The sequence below is a fragment of the Rattus rattus genome, chromosome 1 (genome assembly GCF_011064425.1).
Source record: "Rattus rattus isolate New Zealand chromosome 1, Rrattus_CSIRO_v1, whole genome shotgun sequence".
Classification (NCBI taxonomy): Eukaryota; Metazoa; Chordata; class Mammalia; order Rodentia; family Muridae; genus Rattus; species Rattus rattus.
In genome coordinates this window covers 227,569,727-227,589,859 of record NC_046154.1, presented here as the reverse complement: position 1 = coordinate 227,589,859, position 20,133 = coordinate 227,569,727, and the positions used below count along the sequence as shown (strand labels likewise).

Here is a 20,133-nt window from a genome sequence, read left to right as displayed (position 1 = left end):
AGAATGTTAATCTTTATCTAAGTAGAAACTCTGGCAGATGAAGGGATAGATATCTTCAAGTTGCTTTACTCTGTGTGTGTGTGTGTGTGCGCGCGTGTGTGCGCGCGTGTTTGTGTGTATGCTTGTTTGTACTGAGAAAGCACTATGCTGAGCCCTGTCTCATTCTCTCAAATTGCCTTGTTTAAGGCAAAAGAAAAATAGGAAATCATGAAAATGATTAAAACCACAGGAAGTAGAGCAGAGAGCAATGGCCTCGGGCTATATAGAGCATTGCAAAGAGCTAAGCAAGAACAGAGAAAACTGCACACTCATCAGTTTCAGGCCTATGAGCATAGCGGTGACAAGACTGTCTCCTGAGGTGACCTAGGAGCTTACACAGTGGGGGGTGGGGTGGGAGATTTACTACACACTTGGGGAGTATTTCCTCCAGAAGTTAATGATCACTCTGAAAGCTGATAAAACATTGAATAAACACAAGATACCCAAGTAAGAATACTGTGGAAACTTAAGTCACCTGTTCCAATCACATGACCGTGTTGTGTTGTTGCTGAGGGGAGGGTCAGAGTCAGTGCTGGTTCAAACACAGTGGAGATTTTTCCACATCAGCCTAGCTTCCGCTCCAGGTCTCAGCCTAGGCAATCAGTCACCAGGATTTTTCCGTGCATATGCCTGAAGCTAGGTAAACAGAAAGTGTATTTTGATTATTTTCAATTCCTTTTTGCTTTTGTTTCTTGGTCAGATTGGAGGTTTTTTTTCTTCTTTGAAAATAGTAAATCATTTTATAGCCTTCTACTTCTTAGAATGTTAGCAAACTAACTGGATTTCATCTGTTTCCTGCTCAGGAAGCCCACAGATAAACAAAAGAAACTGCCACAATATTATAGACACTTGTATGTTTTAGAAATTCAAAATATTTGAAATATTAGCCCTTGGTCTTTTGTCCTAAACATTCTCCCTCAGCCTGTCATGTTCTTCCTGTTCTGTTTGTGTTAGACTGGTCTCAGTGCCTGTGGCTTCTCTGCTGGCTGATTTAGACAGAGCCTTTGGCCTCGTAATGCATCGTGTATCTATCTATGCACAGTCACACACACATACATTCTTAGTGCACTCATGGTTTTTTTAAATATCAAACTGTCTAACTGCTTAGTCAGTTGGTTTTTAATCATGATCTGTAATAAAAGGGTAGCCTTTTTTTTTCATTTTTATCTTTCTCGTGAGTTGTTTTCTAGTTTTCCCGTGGGTTTTATTACTCTTTCCACAGTGTTCTGTTGGGCTGTGTGGTACGTGTTTGCACGTACCCTTAGCCTTTCATCCTGCCCTGCTGCTGACCACCTATGCACCCAGACCATGTTTTAATCTGTCTTCATCCTAATACTGTCCTGTGGTAAGCCTCTGCTTATCTACCCATATGGTGCAGGTCACCGTGACTACGGTCTGTGATCACTGCTATCCACATACATGACTGGGAATGCATGCAGTGCCTAAACCAGTTCTCTGCTTGCGTTTTGGGCTTTGTCTCTGCCTATTCTTTTAGAGTAGTATTTATGAAGTGAATTTACTGAACCAAAGATCCAGGCCTTACTAAGGTCATAATGTATTTTGTTAAATTACTATGTTTTTTCTTAAACTTGAAAAAAATTTACTGTTTTATTTTTGTTTGATGAAAATGGCACATGAACTTGAATAATGGGGGAATTTACTGTCAAGGTAGCAATTTTCCTCGATCTACACATCAAAGTCTTAAAAGAAGATAGACAAATTACTCTGAGCTTTAGATTGAGGAATAAATGCCCTACCATCGTAGCCTAGGATTGTTCAAAAGCAGTAAAGATCATGTATTTCCATAGTTTAATTAGCACACAGTATAAAGCTATCATAATCATGAAAGCTTTGATCCAGCTTCTCAAATGAGAGAAGATATGAGTTATGTTATTTGATTCTGAATAACTTAATACAATAGTGGGCATATCGTATAAAAGTGTTGGCTGCATTAGAATGAGGGCTTGGTTGGACTCCCGTTATCCATGTAAAAGTCAGTGGTGGTGACATGGGCCTGTGTCCGCAATGCAGGTGGAGACAGTGGCAGGCGTATCGCAGAAGCTTCATGCCTAGCCCATCCTAGCCAAGCTACAAGATCCAGGTCCAATTGGAGATTCTGTCAGCTACCGACCTCCACACAGGCGAGCACTCAGCACTCACACAGGCTCACAGAGAAAGTAGATAATATAGTTGATGTACTATGGTAGAGGTGGGTATAGGCATATAATTTCAAGTTAAAGGAGCCGTTCTGTACACTAAGGGTAACGATGAAAATCATAAAACCTCTGTCTAGCAGGAGACACCATAAAGAAATGCAAAACCGAGGGCAGAGATTCATGTGAAGCTAAAAAGTTAATATTTTTTGATATGGAAAGTCTAATAAATAAATTAGAAAAATATCCAAGTTCCCAACTAGGCTGGAATATAGGGAGACCTTGTCAAAAATACACAAAAGTACTTGTATTTTCAGATTAGAACCATCGAGATACATCTTCTCCCAAAACCTGATGAAGTACATCTTTCTACAAACATTCTGAATTAGAGTATGAAATGAAGAGTTTTTGGTGTTATTAAAAGGAAAAACTCCTAATATTTCAGTAATGTAGATAATCTGTACATATAGTGACTTAATAGGCTTTTTTAAGTATATTATGATGGTGCAAAGAATAAGATGCATTCAATAAATCCATAATTTGAGTACTTATTTTTGTACCTTTCCCAGGCTGTCAATATGTGTGTATAATATTGTGTTATTAAACTAGACAGTGGCGGTGAGCCCTATCTCCCAGTCAGCCACACTTGTATTCTCAGTGTGCTGGGTTGCTAGGTTACTCTGCTGGATGAATTGGGTACAGTAAATACATTTTCAACTTACTTTATTTTTAGTCTGTGATGAGTTTGTCAGGATGTGACATCCTCATAATCTTAAGAAGTATCTATAGAATCCTTTGTGGTATTGTGTGGATGTATATAATAAAGAGAAGAGATGCAAAAGTGTAGAGTGGCTTAATTGCTAATTAAATTTAATTGTCATTGTTCCTAAGGGTATACAGTCAAGTCATGTATGCATCAGTCACTGTGAAAGAGATGTTTGCCCTAACTTGAAGATGTTAAAATGAAATAAAATAACTACTTTTCACCTTTGATGTCAGTAGATGTCACATGAAATTATGGCAGTAGTGTCACCAAAGGTGCAGAAGAGATTAGAGTGAAGAATGGCTACCCCACTTGAGCCTTTCTGCAGAGGCTAATACCTTTAGAAGAAAGCAAAAATTTCACCCTGTACTTCTGAAGAAGATAATGATCTAATGCACAAAGTTCCATGTAGCATAGGTTAAAGTGTTTATGTTAGCTATAACATTGCACATCCTCAGTCAGGTTAGAAGCAAATTGGCCAATTGAAATGTATCTACATTGAGGAATATTATACAGATACCAAAGGTAGTAAGGACATACATTTATTGGTATAAGAAAATGTTCATACCGGTTAAAATATATTTAAACAGTGGGAACCCATCTTTTATTTTGTTGAAAATAATACAGACTTGTATACATTTAGGGAAAATCATTCTTAAGATGTGATATAAAAATACTAGCTGTGTCCTCCTTTAAAGTCTTATGTTTTTTACTTTTTGTGTGTGTGAATGTTTTGCCTGTGTACATATATGTGGACCATATGCACACAGTGCCCGCAGAGGCCAGTAATGGGTGTCGGATCCCTAGAACTGGAGTTCAGACGATTGTGAGCTGTTTCGTGGGTTATGGGAACAGAACCTGGCTCCTCCGTGGGCTCTCTTAACCACTGAGTCTCATCTCCTACATGAACTCTTTTTAAGCAGGGGCTTATTTGATGCTGTCTTTTTTTCCCCCTCACTTTTGTCTTCTCTAATTTGCTGCAAAGAACCTATTGTGAGTGATTAGTTCATTATCTTGATATTTCAAAATAAAGCAGTGTGTGTAAGAAAGAGACTGCCTTAAATGACGCATCTCATTGCCTGTAACAGGAGGACCAGTGTAGTAAATGTCTGCATCCACGTAGACTCTCACAGGCTGTCTCTGAGAGACCCTCCCCTGCGGCATTCATGTGAGGCTTCAGGATTGTAATTAAAACATAACACACAGACAACATTGCTAATTTGCCAGGCAAAAGATCATATCTCATTAATTATATTTCTTTTGCAGCAGGTTACTGTGTGGATCCAGTGTCTTGTCTATTAAGTTAGCAGAGCTTCCTCCGTTCTCCTGCAGTAACAGCTGGACGTGTTACATTCATCACAATAGACTCGGACGTGGAGCTGTTTTCATCTTTGAGCCTAGAAAAGCTTTCTTCCCCTTGGACCTAAGCCACACAATTCTTTAGCAACACATTTTTTTAAAAACACTAAGACCATATACTTCATTCAAATTTATAGCAGCTGTCAAATCTCTCTATATCATCCCAAGATTGGATTGTAACAATCTGACCTCTCAGGCAAATTGCAAGAGAGATAACACTTGCTTTCCCATCTTAATTCAGAGCTCACATTATCCTAAATTCACAAACAGAAAAGCGGAAGAGGTAGAGGAAATGCCATCCTTATACACAAGGCAACCAAGTGTACATGTTCCTGAGATGAACTCAATTAGACACAATAAGTCATTCTATCGATATGGCCCTGCTAAGGAAGAGAATGGACGTTAACTCTAGGCAGCATAGACTTGACACTCTTACTTCATTTATCTATCCATAGACCCTAGATCTGTGGCACTTTTTCCTTGTTGATCATAGTCTAGACCCTGAGAATGGGATCACAAGTCTTTGGAGAATCCCCATTAGTAACTTCTCTCACTACTGTGAACAGATAGATGCCTTATAAGGACAGCTGAGGAGAAGGAAGGCTTATTCAATTCAGGCTCACAGGTTAAGGTGGATTATGGCAGGAAAAGTATGGGATCGGGAGTATGGAAACATTAGTCATGTTCTTTTGTCTGCAGTTAGGAAATAGAAGGTGGACAGGAAGTAGGACCTGGCTATCAAATCTCAAGGCCCTCCCCCACCTCCTCCTTCCAGCAGTGCTTTACTTCTTAAAGGTTCCACAACCTTCTGAAACAGCATCACCAGGCAGATCCAAGTATTCAAACACACAACCCACGGTGAACATTTCCCATTCAAACCACAGCACCAGCTCTGTAGTTGTGGGGAATGGTTAGACACCGTTGAAAATGGGATCCCTCATTCTTCTCCCCAAAGCCAAGGATGACCTGGGATTCTGTTAGCTTTCCAGGCTGACTGCTACATTTTGGAATTAGTCTCCTTGGAGCTGCATTTTTCCTTTTTGTACTTGCATTGCAAATTGAAAAATGTCAGTGGAATGAGTGACAAGCTGGCTAGAAAGAGAGTGTTCCTTCCTAGGTCAGACCATAGTAACTCAGGATCAAGGCAAACAAAGAAAAAGCACGGATGAGATTATAATGATATCTGAGCTAACATAGCAGCCTATGGCAGTGCATGAGGCACTGTTTTAGAGCGGGAGGTTCATGGAGCTTTCCCCATTCGCTTCTCGATTATCTGACTAAGCACATTTAAACTACAGCACTGTTGTGTTATACTGGTAATTTTACTATAAAGCCAGGGAACTAATGTTAATCAAAGATTGCTTTGGCTTAGAACACGTCCTATGATGGCACTCTGTGTGTTAGGCAGTACCATTTGATCGAGGAACAAATGACTACAGCCTGCAACCCACGGCCCATGATTTCATATAAGAGAATGGCATAGAACAATAAGGAACCTGTCATTCTACCCTGTTAATTCACTCAATAAATATTAACTTTACTAAGGGCCTCAACAAACATCTCTCTCTCTCTCTCTCTCTCTCTCTCTCTCTCTCTCTCTCCCCCTCCTGTGTATGTGTGTGTGTGTGTGTGTGTGTGTGTGTGTGTGTGTGTGTAAATAGCCAAGGATGTGTCAAGCATCTAAATGTTATATCTTCTTCCACATCTTCCACAGCAGTAGAGTGTAAACACTAAATGCTATTCAAAAATCCCGAGAGCTGTCTAGTGAAGTGACAGGGAGGGAGAGCTAGACATTAGGAGATTGAAAAATGACCTTTCCGTTTGTTGGAATGAGATCCAGATGCCTTCAAACTTTTGACAATCCAAGTTGATATATAAGCTTTTTAGAAGCACATCTGGCAGCCAGGCAGTGGTGACACATGCCCTTAATCCCAGCTTTTTGGAGGCAGAAGTAGGTGAATCTCTTAAGTTCAAGACCAGCCTGGTCTACAGAGTGAGTCCCAGCACAGTGAGGACTACACAGACAAATTCTGTCTCAGGAAACAAAGGAAAAGAAAGAAGAGGGAGGAAGGGAGAAAAGGAAGGAAGAAAATCAGACAAACCAAAGTACTAAAGAATCTCTAATGGATAAGGAAGCATTTTATTCAGAAGTCTTTTTACTTCTTTGCATAGAAAAATTACTCTACTTTGGTCAGTTCAGAGAAATAAGCCATGAGCACTATGGGGAAATACATAAAAAGACCAATATTGGCTGTATTTAGAAAATAAAATTAAAATTTGTTTTGAAAGGCAAAAAATCAAATCTTAGATCCAAGAATTTAAGCAGATTACCTGACATTCTGAGAGGCTGTCACGTCAGCGATACATTATCATTTTATTACCAGTGAGAGGATGAGCCCTGGAGGCCACACCTCACTTGGCCAAGGTTAAGTTCCATGTGCTCTGCAGTCACAGTTTTTTCTTCTTGTCAAGAGCCATTTAAATAGAGTATGGAACGCTTATTAGAATTTCAAGAGTGTTCCATAACTGATGGTCATATTTGGAAAATTTGAAAGAAACCAGTGCTGTGACTTTAAAGCAAAAGGAGTCATGAGCATGTGAAGCATGCCTCTCTGAGACCTGAGCAAATGATTATCTACTGGGAATGAGTTCCGTGTCATTTGTTTGTAGCTTCAATTTCTCATGCTGCCTATTGCCAATTTATCCTGTGTCTTGATAGCCAAGATCATTTATGTGACCCCATGCTGAAAGACACATAAATTTAGAAAAAAAAGACAAAAGGGAGATCTAAATGGACCACTATGAAAGGAAATAATAGCCTGCACTGGGAAAGTATGTGAGATAAAGAAATGGAGTAAATGGTATACAGACAGCTGCGTGCCATGTAAACTCTTTTCAGTTCTGACATGTTGCTCACAATCAATGTCTAAAGGACAACATTGCAAACCACACCTCTGTACCATTGGCAGTAAATACCAGCATTATAACTGGATTCCTAAAATTTTCATTAACTCAGAATCTTACCTAACCATGTAGAATTAGCAATTTTGGTCGAAGGGAAAGGTAACAATGCAGACATTGCTGAACGAGGATGATAAGGTCTTCCCTTCTTCTTCCAGTAGGAAAGTACGGGTGATTTGGTTTAAAAGTTATATAGAGCGCATTCGATAGTTCTACCAGTCACTGTGTGGGGATGAGATGGATGAAGTATTAATAACTTAGCAAATCCTAGAAGTCCATACTTTGACGTTTCCTTAACTTTTCTATCAGGGTTGATTGGCTGACTCAGATTAATGATTGGAGTCAAACTCAGCACTTTACATGTGGTAACACATATCCCTCAACTCAGCCCCTGTTTTGTTTGTTGCTTTGTTTGCTTTTTGAGTTTTAAACTTTTTTTCCTGGTATGGTATTCTGTATCAAGTTAATTATTTTCCGCATCATATCTTAATGAGTCAATGGTTTTATTACAAGTGTTTGAAAGTCAGAGAGAAAGCCCTAAAGTAGACTAATCACATTCAACTGACAAATGATTCAGGTTGGGAGAAGGTCTGTCTCTAAATGTAGAATTTAATGATCTGCAAGGTCCCCACGTCCAAGGAGACTAATGAACTAGCCTGACAATTATTAGTCTTCATACGCCATGGTTCTGGCCCCACTCTGTAGGATGTTTTGAACAGTTGTTAACTCTCTACTGTTTGAAGTCAAAATACAGAAACACTCGAGCTGGCTAGTATTCAGAGTCCTGCGACTAACTTTGAAAATGGTGACGGGCAACTTAAAACTCCCTCCCGAATTCAAGGGATGGAGTAGAGAATGCAACTGCCTTCCCTTGTCTTTGCTTCTGTCTCCACATGGCCCACACTGACATTGCTGTGCAACCAGAACAGATCTTGCTGATAACATCTGAATCTATAGATAGATGCCGCACCACCAAGGACTGATGAACTGATCTGTGCACTGTACTCTGAAACTAGCAAGGGCCATCATTATAAAATAATAAAATAAAATAACAAGATGACGGAATTTATGATTAAAATAGAACGTGAGAAGATTTGTTAGTTGTCAGCCACAGCCCATCTCTTCCTCTTACTGCTCTGCTGAGCCCTGAGCCCGTCACTGTTTTGGCTTACACACATTGCTATCAATAAGGACCTGGAGGAGGAACAGGTAGAATGTGCTGTGTCTTTTCAACACCATCATTCCCCGCCTTGTACTGAGCCAAGACCCTTTCTAAGGTATCATCCCAGACTCAGCCTCACCACATGCTGCTTTGCTTTGCTTTCTAGATTATTCAGGACAGAATATTCAAGCACATATCACGTAACAGTTTAATATGGAACAAACATCCTGGAGGATTGTTCGTCCTACCACAGTATTCATCCTACCTGGGAGATTTTCCTTACTACTATGCTAATTTAGGTAAGTGAATCCTTTTGAGTACCCCCAAAGTGGTCATTCTTCCCTGTTGTCTGAGCCCCTTTTAGGGCGGTGACCTCACAATAGAGAATCCTAAGTACAACAGACTATTGGAAAACAAAAGACAGGAAGCCTTCTTTCTCCTCCGAGCAGCTGTCCTGTGCAGTTGGTAGACTTCACTGAGAAATGTTCTTAAGTTATAGATCATTTTGAACATGAGAAAAGATTAAGTATAAACTTAATGTGTCTGTCTATGTCTAGAGGAATGAACATGTGTACCTGAGTTAAGAAGGAAAAACAAGAACGGTCCTCTCGCACACTGAGCTAACACCGGGCTGGGCGTTTGAAATCAAGATCCTGTTTGATAGAATCTGTGCTCTCAAGCAGAATTGGTCTCAGTTGGGCGAAGGATGTGAACACAGAGATTCAGCCTTACAGCTCCACAGAGGTTGATGTTCCTACCACGGGCATTTCCGTAGTGCGAGCCCCACACACTTAGCAAGGACATGTTAGCTCAGAGTCACAGCATTTAGAAAACGGGGTGGGGGTGGGGGAGTAAAGCATCTTTTATCTTCTAAACTGCTATGATGATGATTCAGAGTTGTCCACTACATATGAATGTACTCCAATACAACCTCACCTTTCTTAAACTGTACATATTTAGCTTGAAACTCATGAAGTGAGACTGAAGTTCGGGGCCTAAAGTATCCATCAGTAGTGAATAACCATTAAATGTAGGCCAGACATGTTGGGAGGACCCTGTGGAATTCAGTGAATGGTTTACAGTGGGCCAGTGTGAATTCATTGTCTGATAAAGACAGTAGATAAGAATCCTATCATTTCTTGTGGAGCTCTGTGATCTTCATTCAGAGTTAGCCCCTTAGCAGTGTGTATATGGAAAAAAGAAGTGTGTACATGATGCTTTTTAAACTATTGCTGGAAAACCTAAAAGCAACAACTGCTTTCTATTGTTAAAAAGTGCTTCCTAGGTTCTGTGTATCATTCTTACCTGAGTGTTCATCGAGAGAAGGAGAAACTCACTTTTTTTCCTGAAGTTCAATTAAAATGCTAATTGGAAGGCACAATTTTCCATGTAAAACATTTGCATAATCATTTCACATATACACTCTGATTTTAACTTACATCCCCACCTATATCAAAGTCTAACTGGGATGTTCCCACAATGCCTGGTTTATACCTAAGCTACTAATGTACCAAATTAGTAGGTCTAAATTAATGAAGTTCCGAGAGGCTCTTAACCCGTTTGTAATTTCTGAGTTCTTGAAGAAGGGCTCCTGGGGGGATGCATTCTTGCTTCTCTTTGGTGGTAATGGTTGATTTGCATATTCATTGTCCTTTCCCATGAAGAGCTCCCATTGGGCAGAAGTCGGTTTCACATACTTTTTCTCCCAGTGCTGTCCCTGTTACACGAAACCACCATTCTTGAAATACGGAGGCTCCCTGAGCGTGATGCTGCTGATGCTGGAGCCAGTGCAGAGCCAGTGTTGAGGATGCCGATGGTGCTAACACAGAGCACTTCTTGTTTGCTAAGTCCTGTTCTAAGTGCTCAGTGTGTATCGGGGTGCTTCATTCTTGGAATAACTGCATTGCACAGCTGAAGGAACTCAGAGAGTCCAGCAATGTTTCTCAGTGCCACCAACACTAAATGGAAGCTCTGAGAGTCGAGCCTAGATGGATGCTAGGTGCTGTCTTTTGAACCTTTCCTACATGCTGATTATTATATGAAATACAGTTAATCATACGAAACCCTTAGGTTAATATTCAGGTACTTGCAAGTCCATCAATGGAAAAAACATGCTTATGTACAGACATAATAACAGGTAAGTGACCAGAGCAGAGTTCATAGATAAACATTGAGTACCATATAAATAAGGAAGATGGCAGACATCACTACGGGAAGAAAAGAATGTCCACAGAAGCTGGAGATGGACACTGGAGAGGTCTCTAGGCTGGTTGGTTGGCTCATATCAACTTCCCCTCTGCTGCACCTCTGTCTATAAATAAGAGGTGAAGGACAGCTGTGCCTGAGGGGACATCAACTCCGGGATAAACCCCTGGAACATGAAACCTTTTATTTGATTCTTGTGGGCGTTTTTAGTGCTTTATTAGGCTCTTCCTGTCATTCCCTTTCAGGTCTAAAGCCCCCCTCCAAATTCACTGCAGTCATCCATGCTGTGACCCCCCTGGTCTCTCAGTCCCAGCCAGTGTTGAAGCTTCTCGTGGCAGCAGCCAAATCCCAGTACTGTGCACAGGTGCGTACCGTCGCTCTGCAGCTTGATGACCGAGAGCCTTGTCCCACACTTGGCTTTCTAGGGCTCTCCAAGCAACATTCGAGTTCCTCTAGCGATTGACTAGACCTTGATACTCTGCTTTTTATCCACTTGGGAGACTCAAAAGTGAAACCTAGCATGAGTCAGATTTCAGAATGACCTTTGCCTTGGTTTACAGTGTACCCGCCCCCACAATGTACACACATACAGTCACCCTCTAAAAAACACGTATGAACCACATTACTTCCTTTTTCTTTTGGCGTATGGGGATATATACGTGTTTTGGGAGGATAAGCTATACTTGTGTGTACAGGTACACATACAGATGTGTTAACAGTGTGTTGAGGGCAGAGGTGGACCGAGCTATTGTTCCTTAGGTACTGTCTACCTGTTTTTTGAAACAGGATCTCCCACTGGCCCAGAGCTCATTGAAAAGGCCAGGCAGCCCGGCTAGCACGCTCCGGGGATCTGCCATCTGCCTGTTCCTGCTGCCCAACAAACACACACTCCCATCCCCACCCTTTAACGTGGACACTGGGGATAGATCTTAGGTCCTTGTGTTGTCCGGGCAAACACTTTACTCACTGAGCCACCTCCCTAGCCTCTTATTTCATTCATAAACATCAAAATGATAAAGTAATACCAAAACGGCCATGGGCAGGACACAGAACCATATGTTCTAATAACAGGAACAGACGTGTCGATGTCGGGAAGTGTCGACTTTTCCTTCCCAGCAGCCCGGAGAGAGCAGAGGATGATGTCTGTGGTAACAGTGTTTCCCAAATCAGTGTCACCCCCAGAGTCTTAACACTGTTTAATTTTTTAACTTGTGACGGGCGTGGATAAGATGGTTTACAAATGAGGAAACGCTTAGATCATAGGGAAGTGTTCAGTTTTGAATTCATTGCCTTTAATGGAAATTATAAAGTCACATAAAATCAGCAACTGTTCGGGGGAATCCAAAGGAAGAACTCACCATGCTTCTGTCTCAAATGCCTTTATGTCGCCCACATTGCCCCACATTGCCTGGTGCAGTGTGAGTTCATAGCAGATGTTCAGATGTTTAGTATACATCTTTATTTAACTTGATCACAGTTGCTATTACACTCATCATCATAAGATATCAGAAGTTAGAAAACACTTGATGAAGTTCCGGCAAACTTGAAGATATATATATATATATATATATATATATATATATATATATATATATATATATATATATATATATATATGAGTGTTTATGTATATGTGCAGGTGCATAGACACAAATGTGTGTATACCTACAGAGGCCATAGGATGACATTGGGGTCTATCTTAGTTCTCTTTTGTACATGCTAAGGTAGAGTCTCTTCCACCCAGAGTTTGCTCATTGACTCAACTGATCTAGTGAGCAAGCTTGCCACAAGGATTCTCTGCCTCCTAGAGGCTAGGATTTTTGGTAGACATACCCACCTGACATTACATGGGTCTTGGGGATCAAACTCAAGCTGTTTACTCACTGAGCCTTCTCCTCAGCCCTTCCTCCTAGTTTCTGATAGTAGTCTTTTATATTTCTACTGTTCCTGCTATTGAAGATCGAAAGTTCTAAAGTCCGTATGGGTACGGACTCGCTTTGAAACGTTATTTTGTCAGCTCAATTCTATCCCTCTTTTAGAAGGGGGCCTCTAGATGTGCCCAAGATAGCTGTCTAATGATCCCTGTGCCTTTCAGATTATAGTTCTGTGGAATTGTGACAAGCCTCTACCAGCCAAACACCGCTGGCCTGCCACTGCCGTGCCTGTCATCGTCATTGAAGGAGAAAGCAAGGTAGGAGAGGTTGGTGTGAGGGAGGCTACTGTGGAGAGTTACCTCTTCACAGATCACCATGGATGCCGGCTGTAGAAGACGCCTTAAGAACTCTTGGGTCAGGGTTGTGTCTCACACTGTTCTTGTCTCTGAATATCTTCAGCTTGGACAGCCATGGACTTCAGGATCAGTAAGACTTGCAGAGTTTCACTGCACACAGTCTGGTGGCTTCCTAACTTTACATTCTTGGATGCTATTTCCTCATTCATAAAATGAAACTCATACCACATACCTCCTAGGGTAACTGCGAGGGTGAAATGAACTCAAGGCCTGGTCACAGCAGTGTTTCCACAAGTGACAAGAATCAAATGAGGTGGCAGTGGCTGTGGCTGCTGCACGTGCACAGTTTGTTTAGCTAATGCATTGTGTCCTTCAAAAAAGGGTCTTCCTTACCCTTATCTTCAAAAGGACATTTCTCCTTATTTTGTCTTGATGCCTTCATCCAGAGACTCACCAGCTCAGCCTTGCTGGCCCATTACTTTGATTACTCAGGCTTAGAACTCAATAATCTGATCACTTTGTGGCCTCTCAGAGACTATAGTTGTCGATGTCTTAAACTGCTGTCTGAAGCCATGTGTCCAGCCTTCAACAGCCTTCCAGTATTCTCTCTCTGCTTCCTTCTATGGCCACTGGGGATAATGATCTGAATGACCATTTGGCTTCAGTCTTGACCAGCTGTCTCAACTCTCCACCTCTGTCAACATCCCCACCTGTCTTTCAACAGGTCTTTCCTTCATTTTGCTTTGGTCTTAAAATCTCTCCCACTATTTACAGCCAGAACCGAGCTCACTCCCCTAGCTACTACATGGGACATTCTTCCCCAATTGTGAATTACTTGCTACTAAGTAAAAGTGACATTGAAGAAGCAGTGTTGTCTGTGAGACTTCTTTTGCCAGTTCCACAGAGACTACTTTATCCTGGGTCCAATTCCTAAGCCAGAATAGCAAAATAATCAGTTTATTGGGTCACATCATTTGAAACCATCTTGGACTTTATAAAACTGGCAAATCCATATGTTCACCATAATGGGGTGAGAATGCAATAGCCCCATGGAGAAAGGACAATGTCATTATACATTTATTCCCCACTTAGAACACTGTTTGCTGGGTCCTGCATAATATAGTTGCAACACACTGGAAAGTATAACCACTGTACTTAGAGCATCCGTAGGTCTGTTGTCAATCAAGATGGATATTAAACCTGGTTGGTTAGCGTTTGGTAAGAAAGGTGACTCTGAGAATCGTCGTAAGCCTCCTGGCATGAATTATTCTGTTACGAATACATCTCACCATATACATAGTTTCATAGAAAGGACTGACACCAAAAGTCTCCTGCCACCGACATTTTTATGTCCACCTCCTCAAGAGAACAGTGTGCTGGAAACCTGGATGTGGCACAGTTGTACACCAGCAGCTCGGAGCTTTGGGATTCTTTGGGGTTTTGCCTCCATGAACAACCCCATCTCCCATATCTCCCTTGGCTGTGTGTGTCAGGATGTTTGTGAACAGGGGCTCATGTGCCTGACTGGGGCCATTCTGATGTTTTCAGCTAGCATTACAGGTTCATGCTCTGATTCACTAATTGTGTACCTTTACTCCCAGTGAGAAGTTTCTACTGAGGATTCTAGAGCCTTTCCTGCCACACTCGCCCATCCATTTCTATAACTGGTAGTTTGTCCGGTTTTCACCTCTACTTTGGCCACTCATCCCAGTGGGCTGTGTAGTTCATTGCCTCATTGTGACTCCCAGTGCGTCAGGTGGTTCGTTCTCTGGAAGAGTTTGCATTTCAGCCTCAATCCAGACTCAGTGGCTTAAAACATAGACCCATTTTGATGATTCAGTGAAATACTGTGTATCAAGGACTTATCCTTGTGCTTACTTAACATACAGTAATATTTCACCAAATGTCAGCTGGTATCCTGAGAGGGATTGCCATGGTGTGATTTGTGTTATAGGCTCTGGAGTCTGGCTTAGTTTTTATATGATCTAAGGGGTGTGTCTTAATCTCTGTGCCCTCACACACCTTCCAGTACACCAGTAATTATGATACCCAGTTTCTGGCGACTGAAAGAGTCAAACGACACCATGGAATTGTAGGCACAGATATCACAGAAGCCCCCAGAGTTTTGTGCAGCCCGTGTGTAATTATTTTCAAACGGTTTCTTTTGCTCTGAACTAGATGAGTCTTGGACATTTCATTGTCAATGTTTATAAGTTGTAAAAGAGTTAGCTGCTCACATGGTTAACCAGTTTTGTGAACAAACAGGACAAAACCCCTTTAACCTCGTGGGTAAATTCCTTCCTGTTGTGTTCATTCAAGAAGGTAATTGGGTCAAGGACTGGAAAGAAATCTCTAATTTCTATACTAATGGGCTCATAAACTACAGGCTCAGGAAAAGGAAAGGAGGGAGAAAGAAAGAGGCAGAAGAGGAAGGAAGGAACAAGCAAACAAATGAAAGAAGACAGATAAACCAACTGACTGACTGATTGACTGACTGACTGACTGACTGACTGACTGACTGACTGACTTCCCTGTAAAGCCAGTGGCTGAGCCCAGGGTGGGGAGCATCCTTCTCCATCCCACAATCTGTATCTAGCCAGGACTTTAGAACTGATCTGTGCTGTTTCAGCTGCAAAGTTCTGCTTTAAATTTATAGGGCTTGTCTTTGCAGTTTTCCCCTGTAGGCCGAACACAGGGAAAGGTCAGGGCATTGCTAAGCTGCTAGCTAATGGTTTCTTCGGTGCTCAGTGGACATGTAAACAGCAGCAAGAGAATTGCTTCAGGCGGAGATTTCTGAGCGCTGTGAATATGAGGTTGCTGATCACTTTGTGTTTTATTTTATTTTGAAAGACTGAGAAAGATTTAAAAAAAAAAAAAAAAAAGCCAGCGCTGAAGCACTAGACAGATGCAGGAGTGGTCTCTGCAGCCACGTATACTGCAGCTCTATTGCCCGGGCTCTCAGGTGGCTTAGCATAGTAGTTCCCATTCTTAAGGCTGGACGACCCTTCTGTAGCTCACGGGCACACATCTTGGATTTGAGATCAATAGACAAGCTTGGCTTCTCCATGTAAGCAAAACATGGGATCTTTGTGGCTATTAAACCTCCCCAAGCCTGGTAGGTGCTTCATTTTCCCTCGTACCCGTGTTCAGCTGCTTTGCTACCCATTATTAGAGCCTTCGAAGTGAGTTCAAGCGGGCCGTGCCACTCAAGTCTCTATGTGTGAATCTCAAGCCTAACTCTCACAGGATGATGGCGATGAGCTTGTCACATTTAGCCATACACGCACTTTCAGGTTCCTTCCAAAGCTGAGGCATATTCCACCCAGCCACACTATCTGGGAACAAACCCAAGGTCCAGCTTAGACAAAGTTCATGACCTTTCTGTCTCCCCACCTCACTACCTCCCAACATTCCCTGACCCCGAGATGAGTTTGTTTTAAAGATGAAAGCCATGAGGGGAAGGCTGGGAAATTCCCTGACATGCTAGCTAGTCAAGGACAATTAGTCCTAGTGCATTCCTCACAGGCAGAAGCTCTGCCTATCACGGGTGAGCCTCCACACTTTCACCCATCCTATCGACCTTCTTAGCCTCATGCCCACTGGTGTAGAATAGCTCAAATGCATCCATGTTGCAACTTCCCTAACTGTGTACCACACATGCTCATTCTTTAAAAAGTTAAATCAATGTAGTCCTCATCCTTAATTCCTTCCACTGGCATAGCAACAATATATGTGCACATGCATGATCTATGATTTTTGCCAAAATAGATTATAAAGTCAATATTGTAAACGTTTGGACATCTCCAGTGGTCTGGCCTCCCAGGATGTGTACCAGGATAGAATGTCTTCTTCCCTGCTCTCGGGATACTGGTTTTCTTTGGCAGCCCCTCCTGCTTGCCCCTTGTCTCTACTGCCCCATTCCTATCTCTGCCTGGCGAATCTCACCTAGTCAGGGCCTGCTTACGTCATTTCTCCCATGAAGCCTTCACACTCTCTTCTGCCAGCCGTCTCTTCTGCCCTCCCTCCGGTCTTGCACTTTTCATTCTGAGTGAAAGCCAGTCATGTAGCTCTCCATTTTTACAGACCCAGGGTTCCTAAAGGCAGGCCATAAATCACATTCATTTCCGTCCTTGCTGTGATTGGCGCGCTACCTGTAGGTGCTCAATAATTTCTTCCCCGGGTTAGGTTTTGCATGTGGTCCATGGAAGACTTTCACTGTGGCAGATGACGTGTACTGGAACAGTCTTCATGATGATGTGGCAGGCAGACTTTTCCTGACTGGGAGACTCTAACGTTGCTTCTTTGTGCACCTAATCTCACTTCTCTTATTCTCCAGGTAATGAGCAGCCGGTTTCTGCCCTATGACAACATCATCACTGATGCTGTGCTCAGCCTTGATGAGGACACTGTGCTTTCAACTACGGAAGTAAGAATGGTGCCTCGGGAGCAGGGAGGGGCTCTCCAGGCAGATGCCTTCAGGCCCAAGGTGCTGGCATCGCTCTGCCCTTGCCTTGCTAGAAGTTGAAAACATTTCCTAAAACTTCCTGAAGACGTGGTTTTAATTAACCCAATTCCTGTTAGCACCTTGCCACCCCCTGGCACCCAGAGGAAGGCACTTTCCCCTTTGTTTTCTCTTCTAATTAAGACCTCATTTGTATGACTGTTCCTCTCCCCTCCCCCTCCAGTCTTTCATCTCCTTTGGTTTTTTGAAGCAGTACAGCTGTAGGCAGATGTATAGAACCGCAGGGATGGAGTACCTATGTCCTGAAACTCCGGTCTATAACCAGGCGTCCCAGTCTTCCACGGTTGCAGTGCTGTCTGTGCCCAGGATGCAGTCTCTGTTACGACACATTTCTGGCTTCCAAAAGGCCACTTTTCTGTCTCACCTAACGTGCACACACTCATACACATACACAAACTTTCTCATACACATATTGTACAAATGTGCATGTGTGCGCGTGCACACACCCATACACAAGCAAGCAGTTTCATTTGGGGGCTGAGATGGAGACCTCTTCTATTTTGAATGTTCCAAGTATTTGTATCAAAAATAAGATTACACAGAGAAGTATGTGAAGAAAGAGAAAGAAGAGGGAAGAGATAGATGATAGAAAACTTTGTAGCTGGAATGAGTATTGATTGCTGAAGCTTTAGGCCATAGATGAGATCAAAGATAGCTATATGAAAATTTAGAATTGAGGATCACATTATTAATGGTAGCTACTTAAAGGCGCAGAGACTTTGCTAATTAGCTTTTCCTTTCATTTTATTTTTTAAGCCTATAATCATTTTTCTTTTGTCTTAGAAATTGTCACTTGCCAGCATGCACTCTTTCGGACCTCAGTGTAGTCCTAGTAGGTACACTTATGGTTGGTATAGGCTGGCTTCTTTGCTGTCCTCCTTGAGATTCTGTAGCTGTAGCTGTTTTTAGTTTCTACTAGATGGAGTTGAACAGATCCTAAATAACCTCAGGACAAAATGTCCTGAGCTCACCTGGTTCAGTGCTTCTACGTAGCCTGAGTTCTAAAAACAATCGTTAGTGAGTGGGTGCTGGGAATAACACTGGGCCAATTCAAGGCTGACCACATAGCCTCTGCGTCACGTGTCTGTTGGCAAGAGGACGAGCTGTTGGGCTGAAGATGTGATGAACAGTCAAAGGGAAGGCAGTGAAAAATGAGCCTTGTACAGTCCAGCCGGTATTTTTCTGCAGCTTGCAGCAGAAGGAAGCTGGCCTCCCGAGAGCACATTCATTCTACAAGTATTTGCTGAGAGATCCCTTTGTTCTGGTCTCTATGCCAGGTACTTGGGTTACACAGTTCCTGTTTGTATTTATCAAAGTCCTGGCAGTAAACTGAATTCAAGTCAGATTGCTCAAATGACAGCATTTTCAATTACTTAAGGAGGTGTAGGTAGGGTTGGTGAACCCTGTAAAGGATGGGAAAATACCTGGTAGGAGTCAAAAGCTTTCCAACTGCATCCCTGAAAGAACAAGGACACGAAATAGGCATTCCCAGGGATGGATCTCTGCAGAAGAGGCCCTCCTCCCAGAGCTGTGTTCATGGAGATGTGACTCTTGTCAGAACTGTGGTGCCACTTAGTTCTGAAAGGAAGGGGGCAGGGAAGAGACCTTCTCCTTGATCCCATGGTTTTTGTTCTTGCTTTTGGTTTTAATTTTGCTGGTGGCTACCATTAACCTTACCTAGCCATGTTCTAGGAGAGTTTGCAAAGCAGAGCAGGTGGGGCCATCCCTGAATGGGCTGTGAGGAAGTGCTGGGGCCATACAACTTGGAGGAAGGAAGACTGGTTTAGCTCAGGGTTTCAGAGCTTTCACTCCAGCATGGCAGGAAGGATGTGGCTGCTCAGAGATCACGTGGCAGCCATGGATCAGGGACGGATAAAGGCTATCTGACTTAGATGGCTCCCCTTCTCCCTTTGCCTCCTCCCAAGTCCCAGCACATCGAGTCTCACGTTCCACATTCATACCAGCCTTCCCTCCCCTAGTTAATCCTTCCTGGAAACACTCTCACTGACACATCTAGCAGTATGCTTTACTAATTTCCTGGGCACCTCTGAGTCCAGTCAAGTCAATATTCAATATACAATACACAGTAATACATAGGTATTCCAGCATCCCAGGGAATGAGGAATGGACAGTGCCTCTCCAAGGGCAAACTAGGACGAGTAGTACATCCCAGCATCCATAACACATACTTAGGGCACTTCTTATGACCTGGAGTATGGTTCATCTCACATCTTCCCCAGGGCACAAGGCACTCCAGGCTTTGTTTTCCCATGTCCCATGGTGAAATAGCTTTCCACCACTGTACTGGAGAATTTCCTGTCAGAAGATAGTAGTTCCAACCACTCAGTACATGCTGGGAGGAACATGTGTTGCATGTGAAGTAATTAGAAGTCAACGTGGGTTGAAAACAATATGTAAATTTAAGAGGTTGGCAGTCTAGCTTGCTTTTGCTTGCTGATCAGTGAAGTGATTGTATCGCCTAAAATGGTCATGGGCGAATTTCTCTATTCTTGGTTCCATTGGATATATTCATATTCATATTCGTTCTCTCTCTTTCTCTCTCTCTCTCTCTCTCTCTGCTCAAGGGGTCTTAGATTATATAAACATCTTACTGAAGCATAGGGATAGATTTTTTTTTTAAGAGGCATTCTTTAAAGGGCATTAGATAGAGGTGGTTTATGGTTATTTACATTTATACGAGTTGCTACAAACCCTCAAAAGAAAACAGATGTTGATTTT

The 20,133-nt window shown here is 42.4% G+C and overlaps 1 protein-coding gene across 1 annotated transcript in view; it reads left to right on the top strand.

Annotated features, from left to right (window-relative positions):
- The window catches only part of Ext1 (exostosin glycosyltransferase 1), a 276,605-nt gene that overhangs the window by 243,807 nt on the left and 12,665 nt on the right, over positions 1 to 20,133 (top strand). Inside the window, exons 5-8 of the mRNA XM_032915354.1 lie at positions 8,604 to 8,736; positions 10,888 to 11,006; positions 12,738 to 12,833; positions 17,209 to 17,298. Of these exons, the coding sequence (XP_032771245.1) occupies positions 8,604 to 8,736; positions 10,888 to 11,006; positions 12,738 to 12,833; positions 17,209 to 17,298 (438 nt within the window). The remainder of the gene's footprint in view (positions 1 to 8,603; positions 8,737 to 10,887; positions 11,007 to 12,737; positions 12,834 to 17,208; positions 17,299 to 20,133) is intronic.